This window comes from Melospiza georgiana, chromosome 4 (assembly GCF_028018845.1).
Source record: "Melospiza georgiana isolate bMelGeo1 chromosome 4, bMelGeo1.pri, whole genome shotgun sequence".
Lineage (NCBI taxonomy): Eukaryota > Metazoa > Chordata > Aves > Passeriformes > Passerellidae > Melospiza > Melospiza georgiana.
The window spans coordinates 75,271,528-75,293,203 of NC_080433.1; the positions used below are offsets into that span (position 1 = coordinate 75,271,528).

General features: G+C 46.8%; 1 protein-coding gene across 1 annotated transcript in view; it reads left to right on the forward strand.

Moving 5' to 3' along the window:
* Positions 1-21,407, forward strand: part of ST8SIA1 (ST8 alpha-N-acetyl-neuraminide alpha-2,8-sialyltransferase 1) — a 95,684-nt gene extending 74,277 nt beyond the window's left edge. Inside the window, exon 5 of the mRNA XM_058022099.1 lies at positions 15,694-21,407. Within this exon, the coding sequence (XP_057878082.1) occupies positions 15,694-16,168 (475 nt within the window). The 3' untranslated portion in view covers positions 16,169-21,407. The remainder of the gene's footprint in view (positions 1-15,693) is intronic.
* Positions 21,408-21,676: the final 269 nt, after the last annotated feature.

Consider the following 21,676-nt stretch of genomic DNA (forward strand, 5'->3'; position numbering starts at 1 on the left):
TAAAGAGGATTTTGCGCAGTGCAATTGTCTCGCAGAGCGAGGGAAGTTAAACAGCTCAAGAAATGTATTAACTATGAAAAGGCCAAAGGCTGGGGCCATCTGCTAGGCAAGACATGGCCTTGGAGAGTCAGAAATGGTCAGGCACTGTTATCTTTGGCCACCTGCACTTGTGCTGCACAAGCAGACTAGGAGGCTGTGCTGATGGGGCTTTGTTTTTATCCACAACTGCAGCTGCAGTGTTTCCCTGAACTGTGGGGAAATTGTTTTCATCATTCCATTTTCTTCATGCATGACAGACAAATCCACACGTGTCCTTTCATTATTTATTCACGGGCCAAAGCATTTAAAGGCCAAGGAAGTTTTTTTGAGTGGTCAACCTTCAGGGATTGTGGCTCATTTCTTGCACAGGTTTTAGCTGAGGCTGCTGCACTGTTGTTGACTCCAAAAGGCTTGAAAAAAGTCCCTCTTCCTTTCCTTTCCTCCTTCCCCTGCCTGTTTCCAAATGCTGCTGCTGGGGTAATTGTGCCCTAATTGAGGGAAGTCTTGGAGTGACTCCACTGGAGTCAGACATGACATCAGCAGCCTGCCCAGGCAGCAGCTCCATCCTTTGTTCCTGTGCCACACACCCTGGCCCAGCCCAGAATATGGGCTGTGTGAGCACATCCAGTGAGCACCATCCTGCCCAGGCAGCAGCTCCATCCTTGGTTCCTGTGCCTCAAACCCTGCCCCAGGCCAGAATATGGGCTGTGTGAGCACATCCAGTGAGCACCATCCTGCAGCAGCTCCATCCTTTGTTCCTGTGCCTCAAACCCTGCCCCAGCCCAGAATATGGGCTGTGTGAGCACATCCAGTGAGCACCATCCTGCAGCAGCTCCATCCTTGGTTCCTGTGCCTCACACCCTGCCCCAGCCCAGAATATGGGCTGTGTGAGCACCATCCTGCAGCAGCTCCATCCTTTGTTCCTGTGCCACACACCCTGCCCCAGCCCAGAATATGGGCTGTGTGAGCACATCCAGTGAGCACCATCCTGCAGCAGAGGTGCAGACCCAGCACCTGGGGCACAGCACAGGCATTGGGCTGTGGTCAGAGTTTGCACTTGCAGAAACAGAGCAGACTTCTTTGTTATCAATGATTTTGTTGTCCAAGCAGCATGTTCAGTGTAAGATCCTGGCATTAGAGAAGGGATTATTCCTTGCTTGTAAGCAGATTACTTGTCATAACATGTTCAGGGTGCACTGCTGGTGCCTAACAGACCCATCTGTCATCCCTGAATTTACAAGGATAAATACAGTGCCTCAGGCTAAGGTGATACATATCATCTCAAAAGTGCATCTGGGATCTCTATCAGGGTGATAGTGAATTCATCTTTGCTAGGTTTAGATAGCTTCATCCCAGAGAGCTTCTTGCTATGATAATGATGCAGCTGGGTTGCAAGTGCTCTTTCATCAAATAACAGCTTCCCTTGCAGAAAATCCATATCCTATTTGATTTGTGCTGTGTGTTGCTGTATGCTGAAGCCAACAGGAGTTTCTTTTGTTGCTCTGTGTGGGATCAGAGCGTTTTGTTTGAAAGAAGTCTCTTCTCTTTGATGGCATCTGTTTCTAGACTGCTTTGGCATGTTCCACGTTTCACCGTCCCTGGGTGTTTATTTCTGCTTGCATCCTGATGACTGCTTCTGGCTGTTTGCCCTTGCTCCCATTAGAGCTTTCCTGATCACCAGTTGAGCTGATGAGACACAGAGTTTATGCAGTGTTTTTCCCATGTCTCATTGAAAATACAGCATACCTGGGGATGTACCTGTCTGCGTGTGCCCTGCCAGAGGCAGCACAGGTGGGCTCCATCTGGGCTCAGCAGTGCAAGGGTTAACAGCACTGTGTGCTCATTAACATTCCCTGTTTGTACACTGAGCATCACAGTGTGTGTGCAGTCTGCCCCAGTGTTAGTACAGCAAAATCCGCTTCTAAAGGTGGTTTGAGTTTCGGGGTACATCTTTCAGAAGAATCATTTATTCATTGAAAAAGAAAATTTACAATTTCTGTGTTTTCAAAAGCAAGTTCTTCTCAGGATAGTATTTTTTTCAATTGAAAAAAAATGGTTGATTTTTATTTTTTCTAAATGGTCTGCAGTGGTGATAACTGAAAGTCTAGAAGCAAATATAAAATAGATCCAAGTATAAACACAAAAATAAGTATGTGAGGTCCCAGGTCAGCAAGTGATTTTATGTTTTATTGCAAACATAAGAGCCCTCTCTGGGATGTAGTTTTTGGTGAAAAGTTGAATGACAGAAGTTAGTTCTGGCTGGTTTATTTGGGTATCACAGTAAATGGCACAGACCTCTTTCCTGTTAGTTTCAGCCACTCTCTGTTTGAGGAAGTTTATTTTAGTTAGTTTTTCATGGCAGTTTTCTGCAATCAGTTCTGTAATATACTACTACAGGCAAGAATTAGTTAATTAGATTATAAATATTATACTTTAACACTTAATTTCTATTCCCTGTCTCCTTTTGCGGGGGGGGGGAGTTACCTCTGGCAATGATGCTTTTTCAGTTTCTCATTTGAAAGAGTAAGTGGTGAAAGGACAGTGGTTTTCAAGACATGAGGAGCAATCTGGTAGGTTAAAGCTGATCCACTGGAATTCTTCATCTTGGTTTAATCCTTAGCCCACAATAGCTTGTTTGCTGGGAGAGGAAACCGAAAGCTGCCAAAAGCTTTCATTGCGCAGAAAGAGAACCAACTGGTGCTGCTGAAAGATAAAGCAGGATGAGGCAAACCGTGCTGTCAGGAGTGCAGTTCAGCAGGGCAGAGAACAACGTGGCTCTCATGGCAGAAAAACTGCCCTAGAAAGAATAAAAAGTAGGACCTGAATCTCTGCATCTTCTCTTAGCAGCAATTTAATAAATTTAACTGTTTCAAGGGACTTGGAGAATAGATGAAGATGGAAAAATGGATTGGAGAGATTTTATTTACTTCTGTAGCCAGTTTCTGGCATGTGGGTCACACAGAGAATTTTCCTAGGAGAAAAAAACCCTTAGCAAAATTCACTCTTCAGCTTTTGTTATTTTTTTAGCTAACGTGTACTTCAGTAAGGACAGTCACCGATTTTTCATCAAACATGCAAAAGCAGTAAAGATGCTTACAAGTTTCAAGGCACTGAAATAGGAGGGTTTGTGGAAGGAAAATGAGGAAGCAGCTTCTTCCATTATGGGTGTAATAAGCTATTCTTGCATACTGGATTTCTTGTTAAGCTACAGCTTAACTGTGAATGCTCAGGGATAATGTTAAAGAAATGTAAATAGGGAGCTTTTTATTGCAATTTGGTTTTTAAGTTATATGGGAGCTTTTTTTAAAATATTGCTGTATATTTAGAAATGTTGGACTGGTAACAACTTTTTTGATTGTGGGTTTGAATATTGTGATCCTAGAATTTTATTCTTTATCATCACTGGCTTTCAAACATGGCAATGATGTTTTTTCATGGGGTATTTCTGTGGAGGGAATGGGCTGCTGATTATATCTGAAAATAGAACATGCTCTCAAGTGTCAGAATGTTGCAGAAGAAAGTGGAGGGCTTTTTTTCCCCAATTCAGGAAGGTAAATCAGAAGGTGGCTACTTGCATCTTGGAGCTTTCCCGAAGGAAATAAAACCTGGGAGGATGACAAGAATATTGTGAGTGGGAACTTGTACTCATGGGGAAGTTGAAAGCATGTGAAAGCACTACAGTCAGCATAAATGTAAAAATAAAGTAGAAAACTGTGGGTAGTGCAGAGATTGTGCTGTAAAAGGTATTATAGGAGACTGCATTCCCTCCTGAGCGCGAGGAGGGCATTGCTGTGACCCTGCAAGGGAGGCCCTGATTCCTGCCCTGCCCTTTTCTTGCAGGCAGGATCTGCAATCCAGCTGGAATCCAGCTCTCCTGCTGGCTTCCAGGTCCTTCTGAATGGAAAGGAGACTCTCAGTTTCTCACAATAGCTGTTATATGGGAAGGCTGTACAAAACCATTGTCCTGGAAAGGGAAACTTGCCCAAGTTCTTGCTGTTCTCTCAGGAAGAATTTTTAGAACAAGGTTTAGAGTGAAGATGGTGTGGCTGCACTCAGTTGTCTGTACATTCGACTTTGAAAGAAAAATGCTCTCTCCTCTGGGCCAAGCAAGAAGTTTTTCTCCATGTCAAGAGTGAATTATGAGTCTGCTCATAGATTTTGCAGTATAGTCAGAGATAGCTGCTTATCATCTGTGAGCTTTTTATATATAGCAAATATAGCAAATATCATCGTAGTTCAGAGGCGAGAGCACACTGGTGATATCCCTGATTTCTTCCACACATTTTATTTTTATTTTTTTCAGCATCTCTCAGTGTAGCATTTGATTATTTTATCCCAGATTTTGTGGTAGTTACTAGACATTATGAAGCATTTTAGGACTGCTGGAAGCTCATTAAGAGCCTTCTGAAGTCAGCATCTCTTACAGTGCTGACACTGCAGGGTTTCCAAGGAGCTTTCTGCATCTTACCTGTTCCTCCTTGGGTTCCCTTGCAGCACCTCAGCTTGGCCAGAGCATCTGTCCCTGACCCAGCCATAGCAGAACCCCCAAACCTAGGTGATCCTCTGCTCCCTGGCTGGTGGGGAGATCTCTAGGTGGTGCTACCTGCAAACGAGCTGTTCCCAAACAATTGGAGTTGGATTGTGCTGGAACAGACCCAGCTGCTGGGCTTAGCCAGGGCTTTACTTGGGTTTGTGCAGCTGAGCTGGGTCAGCCCCTGGGCCTGCCTGCCTGGGAGTGCAGGGATGGCACTGGGCAGATGCAGCCGGGAGCGGGACGGTGTGCATTGCTGATGGTGTGGAGTGCTTCTGCAGCCTGCCTGCCTGCCTGCCTGGGAGTGCAGGGATGGCACTGGGCAGATCCAGCCGGGAGCGGGACGGTGTGCATTGCTGACGGTGTGGAGTGCTTCTGCAGCCTGCCTGCCTGCCTGCCTGGGAGTGCAGGGATGGCACTGGGCAGATCCAGCCGGAAACGGGACGGTGTGCATCGCTAATGGTGTGGAGTGCCTCTGCAGCCTGCCTGCCTGCCTGCCTGGGAGTGCAGAGGTGGCACTGGGCAGATCCAGCCGGAAACGGGACGGTGTGCATTGCTGATGGTGTGCATTGCTGATGGTGTGTGCCGGCCGATGGTGTGCAGCCTGCCTGGGAGTGCAGAGGTGGCACTGAGCAGAGGCAGCCGGGAGCGGGACGGTGTGCATTGCTGATGGTGTGTGCCGGCCGATGGTGTGTGCCGGCCGATGGTGTGTGCCGGCCGATGGTGTGCAGCCTGCCTGGGAGTGCAGAGGTGGCACTGGGCAGAGGCAGCCGGGAGCGGGACGGTGTGCGTTGCTGATGGTGTGTGCCGGCCGATGGTGTGCAGCCTGCCTGGGAGTGCAGAGGTGGCACTGCCCAAATCCAGCCGGGAGTGGACACTGTGCGCCAGCCGATGGTGTGCGTTGCTACTGCAGGCTGCCTTTGGGAAAGGAAATCCCTTAGGCACACCAGCACGCTCTCATGCAAAATGTTGTGCTTTTCACTGCCTGCTCCTAGGCCCATTAAGCTGGAAATGGGACTGGAATGGCTTCTGGAAGCAGCACACAGGACAGATTTTGCCAGAGATCCTGCTCTGTTTATTTTCCTCACTTCATGCTCCAGCACAGTCGCTGCCATCCCTCATTTTCCCCGGTACATTAAACCTGGCTCAGGAATGCAAATGATTGTGCTCGGTGAATCATCTCCGTGGCCCTGTGCATCCAGATGATGTCATTGTCTCTGCTGTGTGTTCACAGTGTGCCTCTTGAATAATGCAGTGTGCTGGTGCTCCCTGAAACTGTCAGTATCTGGCATATGGGATCATCAGGGCTGAGCTATATCCTGATTTGATGGAAGGTGGTGTAAATCCACTGACACCAGGGAATTGTGTCAATTTAAAGACTCCAGGCAGGGTCTTCATGATTGCATCTTTACTCCATGTCAAAGTATATTCAAAGTAAAGGATTTGTCATGTTTGACAGCGCTCCTTAGGATGGTCATTTTGAACATAAAAATGCAGATATGGGGGAAAGTAGAAAAAATGGTCTGATTTTTAGAACAAGTAAGACTAGTTACTGCTAGCAAATAGTTAAGACTAGTTACTACAAGTAAATAGTTGAGACTAGTTACTAGTCCTGCAGAGTAGTTGGTATTGCAAGCCAAGTGCTGGATTTACTGGAGTGTGCAGGGCACTGCTGAGCCTGGTGAAGCAGAGCAGTGCTGTGCACCAGGGCCTGATCTGCTGCAGTGGCAGACTAAGGAAGGGAAATTCTGGCCCTGAGACAAATTCAGATAAAGATATGTCACTGTTAAAAGCTGTATTTGTTTTCCAAACCATTATCTGGGTAAAGCCTGTGGATATAAACCTCAGCAAGGGCTTCCCAGAGTTGCACATCACCAGACGAATGATTCTGGCCCTGGTGTGTGAAAACGTGGAGCTGGATTTCACCACTTGTGCTGAGCTGCTGGGATACAAAGGTCTGTCAGGCATCGTCCCTGAATGACCATTCCAGTGTCTGGAAGTCTTCTGGGGCTGATTCCGCAAGGAGGAGTTGACGGCTGTGACTGTTGCAGTGATTCATGGCCAAGCTCAGGCTCTTTGGAGCTGCTGACATTTATTTATTTCAAACCTACAGTTTGGAGTCATGTGAAACTACTTTGGCTTTCCCTAACAGGTATTGTCTTTTCCTGTGTCTGAGATGTGCTGTGGACACCAGGCCATGCTCCCTCCTCCCTCAAAAAGCCTGGCTTTTAGGTCCACATCCACATTTTTAGGGCAATATGTTACTGCTGCTTCAGGGAGCCAAGGCACTCATGGTAGCTTTTGTTCCTGTTGGGTTAGTCAGTAATACTTGAAAATAGTGGCTTAATCTGTGTTTGTATCTTTGGTGTTTATTGTAACCACATAAAGCACGTGGAACTTATTTAGTATTAATGTGATTGTCTGAAGTCCTTTGATAGAATTTCTGCTGTAATTCAGGATTAAATGCCCTGAGCATTAAAGAAAAGGAGCTTATTTTTGTGCTGCCTGAATCTGAAAGAAGTGCCAGTCCAGTTCTGGCAATTCATTGGGATTGACCATTCCCTGAGGTAGAGAGCAAAATTGAGAAAAGGTATTTTTGCATGGCACTTCAGATTGGGGGCCACATCTGAGTTATACACGTTATACAAAAAAGAAGAGCTGTCGCATCTTTAGATGTGTGACAGGGGAAATCACCAACCACAATTGTCAAGTTTCTCCTAAATAATATAAATATTTCTGCCATTGAATCTTCACTGGCATTTGGAAACTAAGAGAAATGGGGAATTAAATGTTGTGCTCCACTTTGCTCAGGCCATGCATAGAGGGCTCTGTAGTACTCAGTGGCTTTCAAAAGCATCATTTTGTCCTAGCAAATAGTTCTTTCCTGCTACCTTAGAAAAAGGTTTGCTTTTTACTTCTTTTACACTGTGTCTCCTTTAAATGAAGTTAGTGAAGGGTAAAAAGGTACAGGAACTAGAACTTGCACAGATATCAAAATAATTGAGGATATTAGAAAAAGCTCCAGCATATTTCAGCTATCTGTGCTTTGATTCTGTTGTGCTAATTTGGTTAAAATTGTTGTAGCTACAGCAATTGAAATTGAGTACAGGCTGCACTAAGAGTTGAGGGGAAACCTGGGCAGTTTGGTTGTGTTGAAAAGAAGTTTAAAGTGGCATTCTCAGCCTTAAGCACCAAGAAGCATCTTAGGAAATACATCTGGATGATCCACCCAAAACAATGGACTCTCCTAAGGGTATCATACTGGACAAAGTTCCAGAGGCTTCTGTTAAGCCTTAAGGTAACAGGAAGTCACTAAAGACATCACTAAAGGACAGAGAAAAAGGAGATTAATGGAAACAGAGAAACAGCCTACCAAAAGCTGGAGTTGCTTCCAAAGGAAATTGCATCTATAATAAACTCTGGCTGAATAAATATTTTACTCTGTGGCAGGTAGGAAAAGTTTCCAAGAGCAATCAGAGGGGTGGAAGCCCAGTGCTGCAGCTGCTTTCCAGCAGTCACACAAGCCAAAAAGCAGCATAAAACACCCAGCCACACCTGCTCTGTGTGTGTGGTTACTTGTTGGCCAGCTATAAAAAACCGATATAAAAGAGGCTGTGTGAATTATTTGCATCTTTTCTCTCTGTGGAAGACACTGAGATCATCCCCTGTGCCCATGGGGGCACTCCTCAGGCTGAGGCTGAGATAATTCTAAGTGAGTTTAAGGTGTAGATAGGGTGGATGTGAGTTTGTAGGCAGAGCTGGGCTCACCCATGAAAGAAGAGCAGTGTGTGCACTTCCTCACTGAGAGCTGCCTCGGAGGGCGTTAGAAATGGGATCAGTGCTGAAAAACAGCCCAAATATAAAACAGCTCAAGGGTATCTGCAGGCATCACTTCTCTTCCAGCTGATTTGGTGGAGGCTACAGTGAAGGGTAGTATTAGTGAACACCTGGATAAATGTGTGTGCTCCTGCAAAACTTTGGGGACTTTTTGAATAGGTGCATGTGGATGTCCAGTAGATAGAGTGTATTTGAATTTTTAAAAGGCTTTGGACAAAGGCATTGAGGCAATCATGAAGTAAAACAAGTATTGGTAAACTAATTAGTTAGGAGGGTGCAGAGGATAACTGATTAGGCAAATACTTGGAAATCAGAATTACTGGGGTTACTCCATTGACAAACTACAGCAATATCAGGAAATCTGAGCTGAAAGTACTTGGATATGCAGTTGAAAATGTACTGGTGTTGTTCCTACTCTTCCTGAAGGCTCTGTGTGTGAGCTGCAGAAGGGAAGGAAAGCTCTTTCAAAGATCCAATGTGCAGCAACCAACACACCTTGTGCCCTGCTGGCAGCCTGGAGGAGCATCTGATGCTTCCAGCATGACTGTACAGCACCAGGATGGCTGGAAATTGGCATTAGATGGCAGGAAATCCTTTTTGTTCTGCAGGTCTGCGGCTGCAGGCCTTGGGCTGGTTTGAATTCCCCTGGCTTATTCCCAGGAGTTTTACAAATGGCCTGGGCTTTTGTGTGCCAAGGACTGGAAGGGACTTCCTTGTCTGTCTGTTTCTCTCTTTTTTCTCTAATTTCAGCCTGGTGTTTGGATCCAGAGCAGTTTGTCACCGCCTCTGCTCACACTCAGGTGGCCACCACTTGATTGCTCAGTTGCAATGCTTGTCCCCCTAGGAGTGCAGGGGAGGTTGCCCAGTGGGAGCAGCTAACAGAGAAAATTCAGAGATCCTCTTTTATGTGTTTTAGAGTTGTGTGAATTTAGTTTACCCCATTTCAAATACTTTAGATTCACCACATATTCCTATGGGCTCAGAACTTCTGATTTGCTCACCAAGCTTCTAGTTGACAGTTTTTGAGAGGGATTTGTGCTGCAGCTGTGGCATGGTCTCAGAGAGCACCAGTGATTGATGTACCAAAGTTTAAAAGGGTGCTTACATACTCAAAAGAGAGCACATCCCAGTTACAGGTCTTGCCATAATCCCCGTTGAAGCATTTACTGTTTTAAATACCTTCCTGCAGTCCATAATTTTTGTAGCAGAGAGCACCTTTAGAAGGAATACTCATTCAAAAATTGCTGTTTTCCTCTCTTTCCAGTTTTTTTGGAGAGAGCTCCAGGAGTCTGAAGAGAGGATGTAGCTGAATGTCACCTTCACTGATATTTGCAGATTATTAATGTGTGAAGGATGTCATGACATTCAAGAGAGAACTCAGACTCAGCAGAAGTGTTCTCAGCTATGAATAGGTCTTTCACAACGGCAGTCATTTGGTGGGGTTTATGTTTGGGTGACAAAGCACGGGAGGCCAGCACAGTCAGGCAGGTGTGATGTTATTAGCCTTGTGTTTCTGCAGTGCCCCACAGGGACCTGGGCTGGAATGTACTTGAGTGAAAGATCCAGGAGATGAGTCTCTGGTTTGTTGCTGTCCCAAAGACACAGCAGTCTTAGGGACACTGTCTTAATCTCAAGCAAATCTCTCAAAATCTCTGCCTGGGCTTGGTTGGGATTCTTTTTCCATTAAAACCTGAGGAAATGTGTGATCTGGTTCTGTTTCTGCTCAGCTCTTTCTGCCGTGCAGTCCAGTGAAATTCAATGCCAGAGATATCAGACTTAGATAATTCAATGCCAATTCAAAGATATCAGACTTTGTTTTGTGCTATTTGGGGTTTTTCCTAGCTGATTCCATTGCTTCTCCTATTTCCCACCTTCCTGACTTCCAGCTGCAAGAGTTTGCAAGAATTCAGGAGACTTAGAAACACCAGGCAGCAGCAATTTTAACAATACAAGTAATTTACACCCATGCTGTTGTGTCTGTCCTTTTTGATTATTTCCACTTGTGTGTGACTACGGCAGCCACAATTTTCCGAGAGTTAGACTGAGATGAGCAGCTCATCTTCTGGAAGCTGAGATCCAAGCTGTCAGGTAACAGAAAGGATTGAGATTTACCTCTGCTGCTTTTGGAAAGAGTAGCTATTTAAAGCACATTTTAATTTGAGTTGGCAGAATAAGGATCACACACAGTCCCAAAATACCAGTGAACACAGATTTTAATGTTTCATTGTTTTGCTGTGCAGGATAGCTGGCTCTTGGAAAAGTCAGCTTTCCCTTGGCACTATATCCAGTATTTCTAGGGCCACAGAGGAATGGGTGGAGGTTTTTAAAAAGCTCCAATTAATGCTGAATTCAGTCAGAAAAGGAGCTTGCTTCTTCATGAGGATTAAAACATCCCTCTGCCATGTCTCACTGAACCTTCTGAATGCATCAAATTATTCTGAAGGTCACATGCTGAGGACAGTGCCTCATAAAGAAACAGATTAGCCCAGAAAGTCACTGGAAAGAGTGTTTTCCGTGCTTCTGGCCATTTAAAGATGATGGTGGAAGTACCCAGAATCCCTGCCTTGGAAAACACCATTGCAAAGGTCTATGAAAAGGAGAATGAGGCAAATTTGTCTTTAATTCTTGGTGGCAGAGAAGAGCAGGCTCTTGGAGGCTGGGAGCCCCTGTCCATAGGAACAGCAGCGAGGGGATGAGCTGCAGTGAGTCTGGGGTCAGACACCCCTGAGAGAGCAGTGAAATCTGCTCCATGAACAGCCTGCAGGAAGAGGGGCAGAGGGGAAGGAAAATACGGGAACAGCATCATCACCCCACTCGTGCCACGAACTCTCACTGGGTGCCAGAGTGAGAACAGGCCAGAATCACCCTGCAGAAGGTAGCTGGAATGAGGTCGGACAGAACACTGGGATTTGCCATTGACCTTAGTGGGATTACAACTGATCCTTATTTCAGGCAGCCATCCTTAAGGTGAGTAAGCAGTGGCTGCTGTTGTTGGGAAAGCTGGGGTAAAATAAAATGGGGTCCATTTGTAGTGCCCTAAGTGCTCAATTCTGGCTCCCTGTGTGGACAGGCAGGAAGTTTGCCTTGCACCTAAAGCATGCCAGAAGTGCCCACATGTGGAATGAGCACACAGAAACAATGTGTTAATTGGGACACAGCCTGTGTGTCAGTGAGATTGTCTGCTCCAGCCCCAGAGGGGCACATCCTCAGCAGGAGCTGGATCTCAGTGACAGCACAGGGCACAAGACAGCAGAGCAGCTCACGTGTGTGTGTGCAGGCTGACTTCTCGTGACCCCAGGTGTGAGCAGAGTCCAACAGCTGCAGCAAATTGCTAAATCATCCTTGGCTAATGCTGACAGCGAATTACCTACGTAGCTTTTGTGAGGTTATTGTTTGTCATAGGGACATAGCAAATATAAGTCTTTACGCCTTCTGCTCTATTCCCTTGAGCTCTCTGTCATAATTTTAAAATAATATGCTATTTCTTTGGCATCTGAGCTGTTCCCCTCGTTACATAATTTTACTTTTCCCCTCTGGTAAGTCAACTCCCAGTTTCTCCAGAATGCTGAAGCTGTGACTTTGCAGATGCCAGCAGAGGCAGTGCCTGGGATATCATCACAGGCATGAGATAGCAGCTCTCTGGGGAGATCAAAAAGAAACCAAGATGCAAAGGAATGCTGCCATAATTATCTGCAAGGAGGTTAGCTCAATGTCACTGCAGCAAATTCCCTGCGGTTCCTGAGAACTGCCTCTCCGTACCAGAGAGCAGCACAGTCCCTGAGTATCTGCTAAGGAACATTAGAAACAGATTAAAAACAAAACACAAAACACTTAGTGCTCTTAAGTCTTCAGTGGTTCTGTTATGACAGTGTGCCACGGCAGTTTTATCTTGGATGAATATTTCTCTCTGGAAAAGCAGAGCATTTGAGGGAATTCTCCAGCTGCTAGCAAGGAAACAGTTTCTCTGATACCTGTGCAGCTCTGCCTCCCCGTGCTGCTGAAAGTTGCTGGGTTTGAGTTGATCTTTGCTAGGAACCTGACAGAAACACGTGGTGCTGATGGCCTGAGCTGTTCGCTGTCCGCGATGAGTGCAGTGCCAATGGAAGTGCCTGGGCTGGAGCTGCTGGGCTCTGGTTTTGCCAGGGCTCAATCACTCGTGCCTCTCTGGGAGCTGCTGGAACACATCATGGCACATTCCCAAGCTGCTTGTGGAGTCCCCAGGTGCTGCTCAGAGCTTGGAACGTTGCAGCTCCAGTTTTACCCAGATGCTGGCACCTCACCAGGTGTTTGTGTGAGCTTGCCTGCAGAAGGTCAGGCAGGACCCTGAGAGCAGCTCAGCCATTTCTTGCTCCAAGCTGTGCTGGGGAGATAACACCACCTGAGAGGCACTCCTGTGCAATGCTCTGGATCATTGGGTGCATTTCCTTGGAAGCTGTGAGTGTGCTGGAGCTGCACAGCTCCTGTGCCACTGAGAGGGCTGGGTGCTCAGAAGAGACCAGCAGGAACCAGCAGCTCCTCGTCCTGGGTGAGGATTGGCACGAGGGAAGGCATTTGTGCCCGTGCGGATCCAGGGCTGTGCCAGGACAGGCGGGAGACAAACACCTTGGTGCTGCTGTGGGCACCACAGAGCCTCGAGGAAAAGCCTTCCTGGTCTCTCTGCCAAGCGTGGAGCAGCCTTCTGGCTGGCATGGGTGTGCTGTGGTACCTCCAAAGCCTGCAGGACTCCCTGCCTGCATTGGGAGCTAAAGGAAAGCGCACCTGAGCTTCCAGCACCAGCTCCAGAAACTGGCCTGTGCACAGCATTTGTCCCCAGATTTGTCAGCTTCTGTCCAGCCTGGGAAGTGCCAGGATGCTGCAGAGCGCTCCCATTTTTACAAATAGGTAACAGAAATTTTCATTTGTTTCTAATATGTCCCCTCATGAGGTGCTCACGATGGGCAGCAGCTTTTTGGCTGCCAGACTGTCAGCCCAGCCACAATCAGCATGTTTTATGTTTCTCCCTGGGCTCCTGGCCACGTGCTGAGCTGGGCAGGATGCCCGCGGCACTGCCATCCAGACTGCTGCAATGAGCCGTGGGCTGGCAGGAGGTGACGATGTTCCTGAAGGTGACAAACGCTGCTGTCCCTCCCGCAGCGACCCTCCCGTGCACCCGTCACCAATGTTACTTTACAGCTTTTGGGGGCTTTTATCCAGAAGAATTGCAAGTGTTGTGGCAGTGATAGCAAATGAATATTCAGAGACAGTCTCTGGCCCTCTCAGACTGAGGAGTTTTAATGTGTTCATCCTGAGCTGTGTGGGGCTTTTCTAAGAATGGTAAATTTGCTAGAAAATTTAGAATAACCACAACTATTTGCCCTCTGCAGTAAAGTTGGTGGACTGGTTCTAAGTGGGAAAGGACATGGTGCTCCAGGAGAGACAGGGACCGTGCCTCTGGCCCCTCCTCAGCCAAGGGGTTGGCTCAACACCCCTCACTGGGGAAGGAAGGTTGAGCCTGCACTGCCCTGGACTGAACAGGGACCTTTCCAAAGTGATCAGGGATAGCAGGACAGTGTTGGGGGGGTCTCAGCACTCATGTGGATACTGAAAGAATTAAGCTTGAGGTTTCTTTTTTGTTTTTAACCCTTCAGTGAGAGTGTCCTGCTGGAAACAAAATAAGCTTGGTAGGATGGAGCCCACTCATGCACCTTGGAATCTGCAGGCTGTCCTGCTATTCCTTGGGAAGAGAGGCTGTAAAGCTGATTTTGGGGAACAGTCATAGGTCTGATAGTGAGGGAGGGAGAGGCCCATGTGGAGAGCAGACAGTGAATTTCTGCCAAGGCACCTTGGTCTTGGCCAGCCCTCTACACTAAGCTGTGTCTTGGCTGGTTCCACAGAAAAGAATGCCAAATGCAATAAGTTATGAAATTACTGGGGTTTTTTGTAGGTTGGGGTTGAATTGATGCCTTGCTTGGAAGCCAGTGGCTCTGTCTCCATTAGCACCGTGCAGTAGGAGCAGATCTACAGAGAAGCAGGGAGAGCCAGACAGATTTCAGATTTCAAACCAGCTTCATTCTAACACCATGTGCGGGAAGTCTTACAAGGACCTTGTAGCAAATCAAGACACCAAATATTTAATATTAAAAATGTCAACAAAACCTTTCAATTTATCAAGAATATTTCAAGGGATTTTTTTTTTTTGTCAAAACAAAGACTGCAAAAAGACCTGGCATATATTATGAGACATTCCAATGCTGTTGACGCTGTTTGGGTTTTTGTTTCCTGTCATTTCAGCTGAAGTTTTGTTTAATTCTTCTGGAGGTCATCTGGCATTCTATTTAAACCTGTGTCATTCTTGTTGTAGTTTCAAAGAGGTTTATACATAAAATTGATCTCTTTATAACCATTTATAAACATTATTATACCTATTTCTGCCTTTACAAGAGAAAGGAAAAAAAATCCAGTGCTGCTGGCTTAACCTTTTTGTTCTGACTCTTGTGGTGTGTGGCTAGGGAATTAGCCATGATGACACATGTGCCCTGGCTGCAGGGACCGGGGAGAGGAGGCAGCACACAGCACACAGGCATTTGGGAGCTGAGGGAGAATGGGGAGCAGCCTGGCTGCAGTGCAGGCAGCGTGGGAGGCTTGGCCTAAAGGGGATTTTAGTGCGGCAGGCTCTGCGCTCTGGAGGCTTTGGACAGGAAACCGCACCTGTGGGGTACGGCAAGGAAAGGTTACAGCCCGTGATACTGGCTCTGGAGCAGTTGGTCACTCAAACATCAGGAATAAAACAGCCATCAGCAAATAGCCATTGACAATTAAACAAATTGTAATGTGCTGTTTTGCTAGCAAAGAAATAATCTGTACATATACCTTGCTCTCCTAATCTAACTTGGCTTCTTATTTTAGTCTGCCTTCAAGAACAACAACAACACAGATTTGAAAATTTTTTTTATAGATTCCCATACCTGAAAAATCTGAATATTTGGACAGATGAAAAATACTGCTAAAAAGGATTGAGTCTTACGGAATGTTGTCAGTGTTGATTTGTTTTTTTTAAAGAAGATGAAATCAGGAACATTTTTGAGTTAGCAGGGTACCAGATAGCTTTCAACTCTCTATTCAGGTGTCTGTTTTCCACAGAGAGGCAGTGTCAGACAGCCCGGAGTTGGTCTGGACTTTGTCTGGGCTCAGAAAAGGTGCGCATGTTTTGAATTGTAAATATGGGTATGAGGAGCAGCCCTTCGGTGGATTATCAGACATCTGGGAAACCATGTGTGACGTGCCGATTTTGCCTTGTGCCGTTGCAGGTTCCAGAACCTGCTGTGGTCCCGCAAGGCCTTCGTGGACAGCGTGAGGGTGTACAACCGCAGCTACATCTACATGCCAGCCTTCTCCATGCGCACGGGCACGGGGCCCTCGCTGCGCGTCTATTACACGCTGCAGGACTTCGGCGCCCGGCAGTCCGTGCTGTTCGCCAACCCCGCCTTCCTGCGCGACATCGGCCGCTTCTGGAAGGGCAAGGGCATCCACGCCAAGCGCCTCTCCACGGGGCTCTTCCTGGTCAGCGCCGCCCTGGGGCTGTGCGAGGACGTGACCATCTACGGCTTCTGGCCCTTCGCCGTGGACCTGCGCGGCGCCTCCCTCAGCCACCACTACTACGACAACGTGCTGCCCGACGCGGGCTTCCACGCCATGCCCGAGGAGTTCCTGCAGCTCTGGTTCCTGCACAAGAGCGGCGTGCTCCGCATGCAGCTGGAGCCTTGCGAGCAGCCCTCGGCCTGAGCCCGCTCTGGGACACGGGGAGTTTTTCATTTCCGTGCTCTGCAACAGAGAGCTCTGGGTTATGGTGGTTGTTTCTCAAGGGATCTGCACGGACCGTGAAAATGCTCCTTGAAGGCCAAATGGAGTATGTCCTTGTTGTTCAGTGCTTTGTGGAACTGGGAGAGGAGGAATGCATCTCTCCATCAAGTCCATTCAGCAGCGGTGGGAAAACTGTCAGAAGCAGCACAGCTGAACTTTGCAGGGACGTTTTTAAGTGACAAGTGTACAAAGGGCATTAAGGCTCAGAGAGTCACCGGGCCGCTCATAAGCTTTTGCTGACAGTGCCAAATACGACTATCTCTTCCAAATTCCATTTCATACCAGATCAGCATCCTGTAGAACTTTCCTTTTTCCTTGCTTTTCCCCTCTGTTTGGGGGTGGGTGTGTGTGTAGGACAGCATGTGTGTGTCATTGACTCCTTGTTTCTTTTCCTTTTATTCCTTTTATTTTTTATGTGTTGCCCCCTCCTCCGAGGAAGGAAAAGGAAGGGCTTGAAAGCCTCAGGAGCTGAGCACCATCAGCTCCTCTGAAGACTCTGGGGAGAGTGAAGGTGCTGAGAATCTGGTTAGAATGTCCTAGGAATGCCTTGCTACTGGGGACAGACAGAGCTGTGTGTTGTAGGTGTTATCAGGATGGTTCAGGTCGCTGCATTACAGCTGTGCCGGTGCTGTGCTGTGGGCAAGAGCTGGTTAAGGCAAACTGCTCTGAAAGGAAGCATGTTACAAAACCAGCTACAGGGAAGTGCAGCCTGGTTTCAGTGACCCGCTGCAAGATTTCTGCAGTGACTTTCATAGCAGGGATGGTTCCTGACCTGCTTTTCTGTCCAGCCTTAGGGATTAATTCTGTATTCATTTGGACTCCAGATGTTCACGGACTGTTGAGGGTATTTGAGGGGTTCAGTGGAATGTAGAATGAGGTTCTTCATGTGCTTACAGCAGGAAAATTGCAGAAATGAATGTGTCATTTAAAATTAGTCGAAGCTTTGAGAATCGTTTCTCTGCGTGTGACTTGCTCTTCTGCTTGGATTGTAACGTTAGCCTTAAAGACTTGTACTTCTCACACGAGATTGTCTCTGCTTGAGGAGAGTCTGGGAAATAAAACAGCCTTTGGGAGCACCGAGAAGCTGCACAGCCAGCAAGGAAAGGAGAAAAGAGAAGGGCATGCCTGCTGCAAGGCAGCCCTGCTGGCAGTGGAGAATCTGTCAGTGTGCACAGTGCCTGAAGGACTGTTTTATTTTGGGTTGTTACTTGGGCAGCAGATGGTCTCTCACTGTGGAAATGAGAAATCCTTTTGTTTGTTTGCTTTGGTTTAGCACTGGAGGACAAGAGGAGAATCCCAGCTCGGTCTGCAGCACAATTTTGGCTGCGAGATGTTGCCACCGTTAACTTGAAAAATCCAGATCAGTGTTCTCGTTCTTATTATCTTCTTACTGAAAATCTAGCCAAGGTGTTGGAACAACAGAACTGTCATCAACTTTCCACAGCAACTTCCTGTGCTGTTCTAGCCCCAAAGTTCCAGTATTTTGGGGGATGTCTCTTCTCAAGTGTTGATAAGGTCTCTCCTTGTAGACTACCAGCTGCAAGTTCTATAGATATAAATAATTTTTTTAAAAAGTGAAATCCATGGCTCCTTTTTAAATATGAATAGTTCAACACTCTGTAAGAAACTGGGGACAAAATAATAATGTTTTTCTTTTTTTAATTATGTTTGATAATAAAAATTTTCTTTTGGAATATGGATATTCCAAGCATAAAGTGGGCACTGTTTTGTAGGATTACAGGGCAATGCTAAAGGGTAATGTGGATATTTTGGGGTGTTCTAGCTATTGCTCAGATAGAATCTGAATGTACCTCATAGCCCATGATATCTTTGTCCATGCTTTCATTAAAAGTACAGTCAGCACACCGATGGAACCTCACCTGATAATTCATTCTGTTTCATTAGTGCATTACTTGTGATGTGGGGACTCGGTGAGGAAGGGTGTGAAAGTAAAATATTTTCCTTTCTGCTTGTTATGGCAGAATTTGACTGAGCTGCCTTTCTTGGAGACAAAAGAGGTGCCTGTATGGTTTCTATTGGGTGCATCAGGTTTGCACTTGTGAGTGCTTTATAGATTCCATTATATGTGCAAACAACATTTGGAATATGATGTGCTACAAATGGCACATCAGCAGGGTGCCAGCATTTCCTTGAGAGCAGGAGGGAGTGGGAGAGTGAGGGGGAGCTTCCTCTTGGCTGGTCATCTTGTGCTGTTTCACCAGTACTTAGGAATTCACTTCTGAACCTCTCCTACAGCTCTCCAGCCCCTTGGTGATTATTTGTTCTGTGTGTTGGGGAAATAATTGCATGAGAAGAACAAGTGGTTTTGTAGGAAAACTCTTGAGTATTTTGTAATGTCTGGTTGTTCATGTTCAGCCGGTGCCCTGGGTATCTGGAGATGTTGTGTTCCCCACCTGAGTAGGACTGAACCTGAGGCCTTTGCTGGTGTCTGCAGTCCTGGTGTTTGCTAGGAGACAGCTTCCAAGGAACTGTGGGGTTAGGAGGCACCCAGGCCGTGTGTGATGTGCAGCTGATACTGGAGACGTCTGCCGTTCTGGCTCTGGTCACATCTGCATGCAGTGAGTGCGATGGCACACACCGTGCGAGGCAGCCACGCGTGGCGAGGAACTGATGGCTTCAAGGGTGAGCAGTTCTCAATAACTTCCAGCGAACTGGCAGGTGAGAAACAACAAGAAATGCCACTGTTGAGAGGCAAGATCTGGTTGAGCTTGTCAGTCCGTGGAAACGCTGGCCAGCACTCAGCCTTTGCCCAGCAGGTGAAAGGGGAGGCAGGAGAGCACTGCAATTGCTCTGTGGCAGGAGCAGTGAAAAGGGCAGAACCAAGGAGCTGGCAAGGTAAGAGGGGCTGTTAGCTGAGAGAATGCTGCAGTGAAGGCATCCATGGGGACTGTGGGCTGGCCTTGGGGGTGTCCCACAGCAGGGCAGCCCACGTGTAGGAACACTGATATCAAATATGGCATTGCATGGAAGGGCCTGAGAATTTATCCATCTTCAGGAGGGAGGTCATTGCTTGTGTTGCTGTGTTTTTAGTGAAGTCCTTTGAAATCTTACTATTTGTTAGTGAAGTTCCCTCCTGCAGCACCTGTTTCCACTGCCAGTTCCTGAGTTTCCCTGATAGTGTGGCTAAAGCTGCACAAATCTGCCAGGTTGAAAGCCACTGCAGTTCATCTTCAATAAAATCTGGCTCAGGCTGGCCAAATGATTTGTTAATATTCATAGCTATTAATTTTATGATAGAGGTAACAAGGGACAGAAGTGCTGGAATATTGCTCTGCCTGCAGAGCAATCATTGTCCCGTGTCTGTGAGGAGAATAAATTAAATACCTGTACAAGAAGGGCATGCACTGAAATCCCTCTTGATACAATCTTTTTGGGCCTGTATATGTTCTTGAGGAAATCAAGACCAATTTTTGAACTTGTGACAAAATCATGTGAAACTTTCCCTCCTTGTTGATTAGGAAGCCTCTTGGAGCTCTTTCTAGATCAGACAAGCAAAACAGAAACCAGCAAAGCAGAATCCTGGAGAAGGGAGTGGGAGGTGTGCCCATGAGAATAAAAACATCTCTAATTTTGGCACAGACTTTGTTACAGTGCTAAGAACTCCTGCTCATGAATGTGCTTCTTTGATATTTTTGCTGGAATGAAGGTAACAAGTTTGGTGTGAGGCAGCTACTAAAGTCAAAGGTCTAAGCCTCTGTTACAGATGAAGTTTTACAGAATATGGAAATATTGGCTGGTTTTTTGACTTGACCACTTTCATGTTTTTGTTATTTTCCTCAAAATTAATGTTGTTTTCTAGGCAGCTGAGTTAGCCCCTCTGTGAGAGCTGAAACTATGCAAAGTATCTGCTTTCTGAAATGTAGTGTCCTGAGATGTGTCAGTTACAGCAAACCACTCCTGGAAACAGCTTCATGAACACCGACCTGGTATCCAGCTCAGCCTGGCCTGTAATTAAGGTGCAAGGGAACATTTATTGAGGAGTGAGGAAATGCAGGAGGTGACAGCAATCTCAGCATTTGCTGCCTCTCTGACTCTCCTCCAGCCTAACAGATTAGTAAGCACTGGAAGAAGTCCAGGTTATAGGAACGACAGGCTGTTTGTTCCTGCCCATCAAACGCAGATGTAAAATGGACTAACCAGCTGCTGTCCTGAACCATGGCCTCCTTCTAAAGCTCACATGGTGCGGTTTCCATTAGCTGACTCTTCCAGGGAAGCCAAACTCACCAGGCTTTGTCCAGAAATGCCTGTTCCCCATCTCCATGGTTGTTTGAGGAATGTTCTGGGTGCAGTGACCTCCTCTTAGTGTGGATTTGTATTTCTGCCCCAAGCCATCATCCTGAAGGATCTCTCTTCCCTGCCCTTCCAGATGACCATTCCCTTTGGGGACTGAGGTGTGACTTTAAAAATCCTGCCAGAAGGCAGCTAATATGTTTTGTAGTTTGAACAAGCTTTTTTTTTAAACTGTTGACAAATCCGCCAAGAGCTCCAAATAGAAAATATGGCTTCAGCCAGGTGTTGGTAATTCCCTCACTGGAGAAGAGCAAGAGGATACATGATAGAAGGATGTGGTTTTCAACTGTTGTAAAATAATACCTGTTACCTTGAATTCCCGTATTTTATCTCTTGGAATCTATCATATGTTTGACTTTTTTGTAGTTTCTGAACAGAACAATTAGTAAAAGATTTAAAGTTGTTTTTGTTAAATATTAACAGACTCGTTTCCCTGAGTGGAATGCCAAGACCCAACAGGAGGCTTAGCCTATCCTCCCTGGCTAATATTTTTTGGCAGCAGCGAGACCTTAAACAGCTACTCATTCCTCTCTGATTATTCATTTCCATCAGTTTTATTGCAGCAGGCTGGGCCCTGGTGTATTCAGCCTCTTCAGCTTAATGCATGTGCTTTAGAATGAATTTCACTCTGCTTTTCAGCTACGGTGGGGGGAAGAAATGTGTTGCTAATTGAAAATGCTTGGTTTGGTGCAGCCAGGAGAGAGGCACTGCCAGGTTCAGGCTGCTCTGGGCTGTCTGCAGCTGTGGCTGTGCAGGGCAGAGCAGGGCTGGCTCTGCCCCTCTGGAAAAGGCTGATTGTTCCTCTGTGGCTGTGCCCAGCAATGCCCCCGCCTGGGCCCAGGGCCAGGGGATGCAGCTCCAGGGGCAGCAGTGGAATCGGCACCCCGGGCATGCTGAGCCCTGTCCCGATTCACAGTCAGCAGTGCTGGCAACGGTGGGAGCTCATCCTCATCCCTCGGGAGCCCAGCCTGCTCCCAGCAGCACCTGAGATCCCTGCAAGGCTCAGGAAGGCCCATTAATTATTGCATCTTTAATTATTGGCTGTGTGCTCCCTCTGCTGTGGGGTCAGCTCTCTGCTGAGCTCAATGTTCATCCTGCCTGGGACCCTCTCAAGCAAGG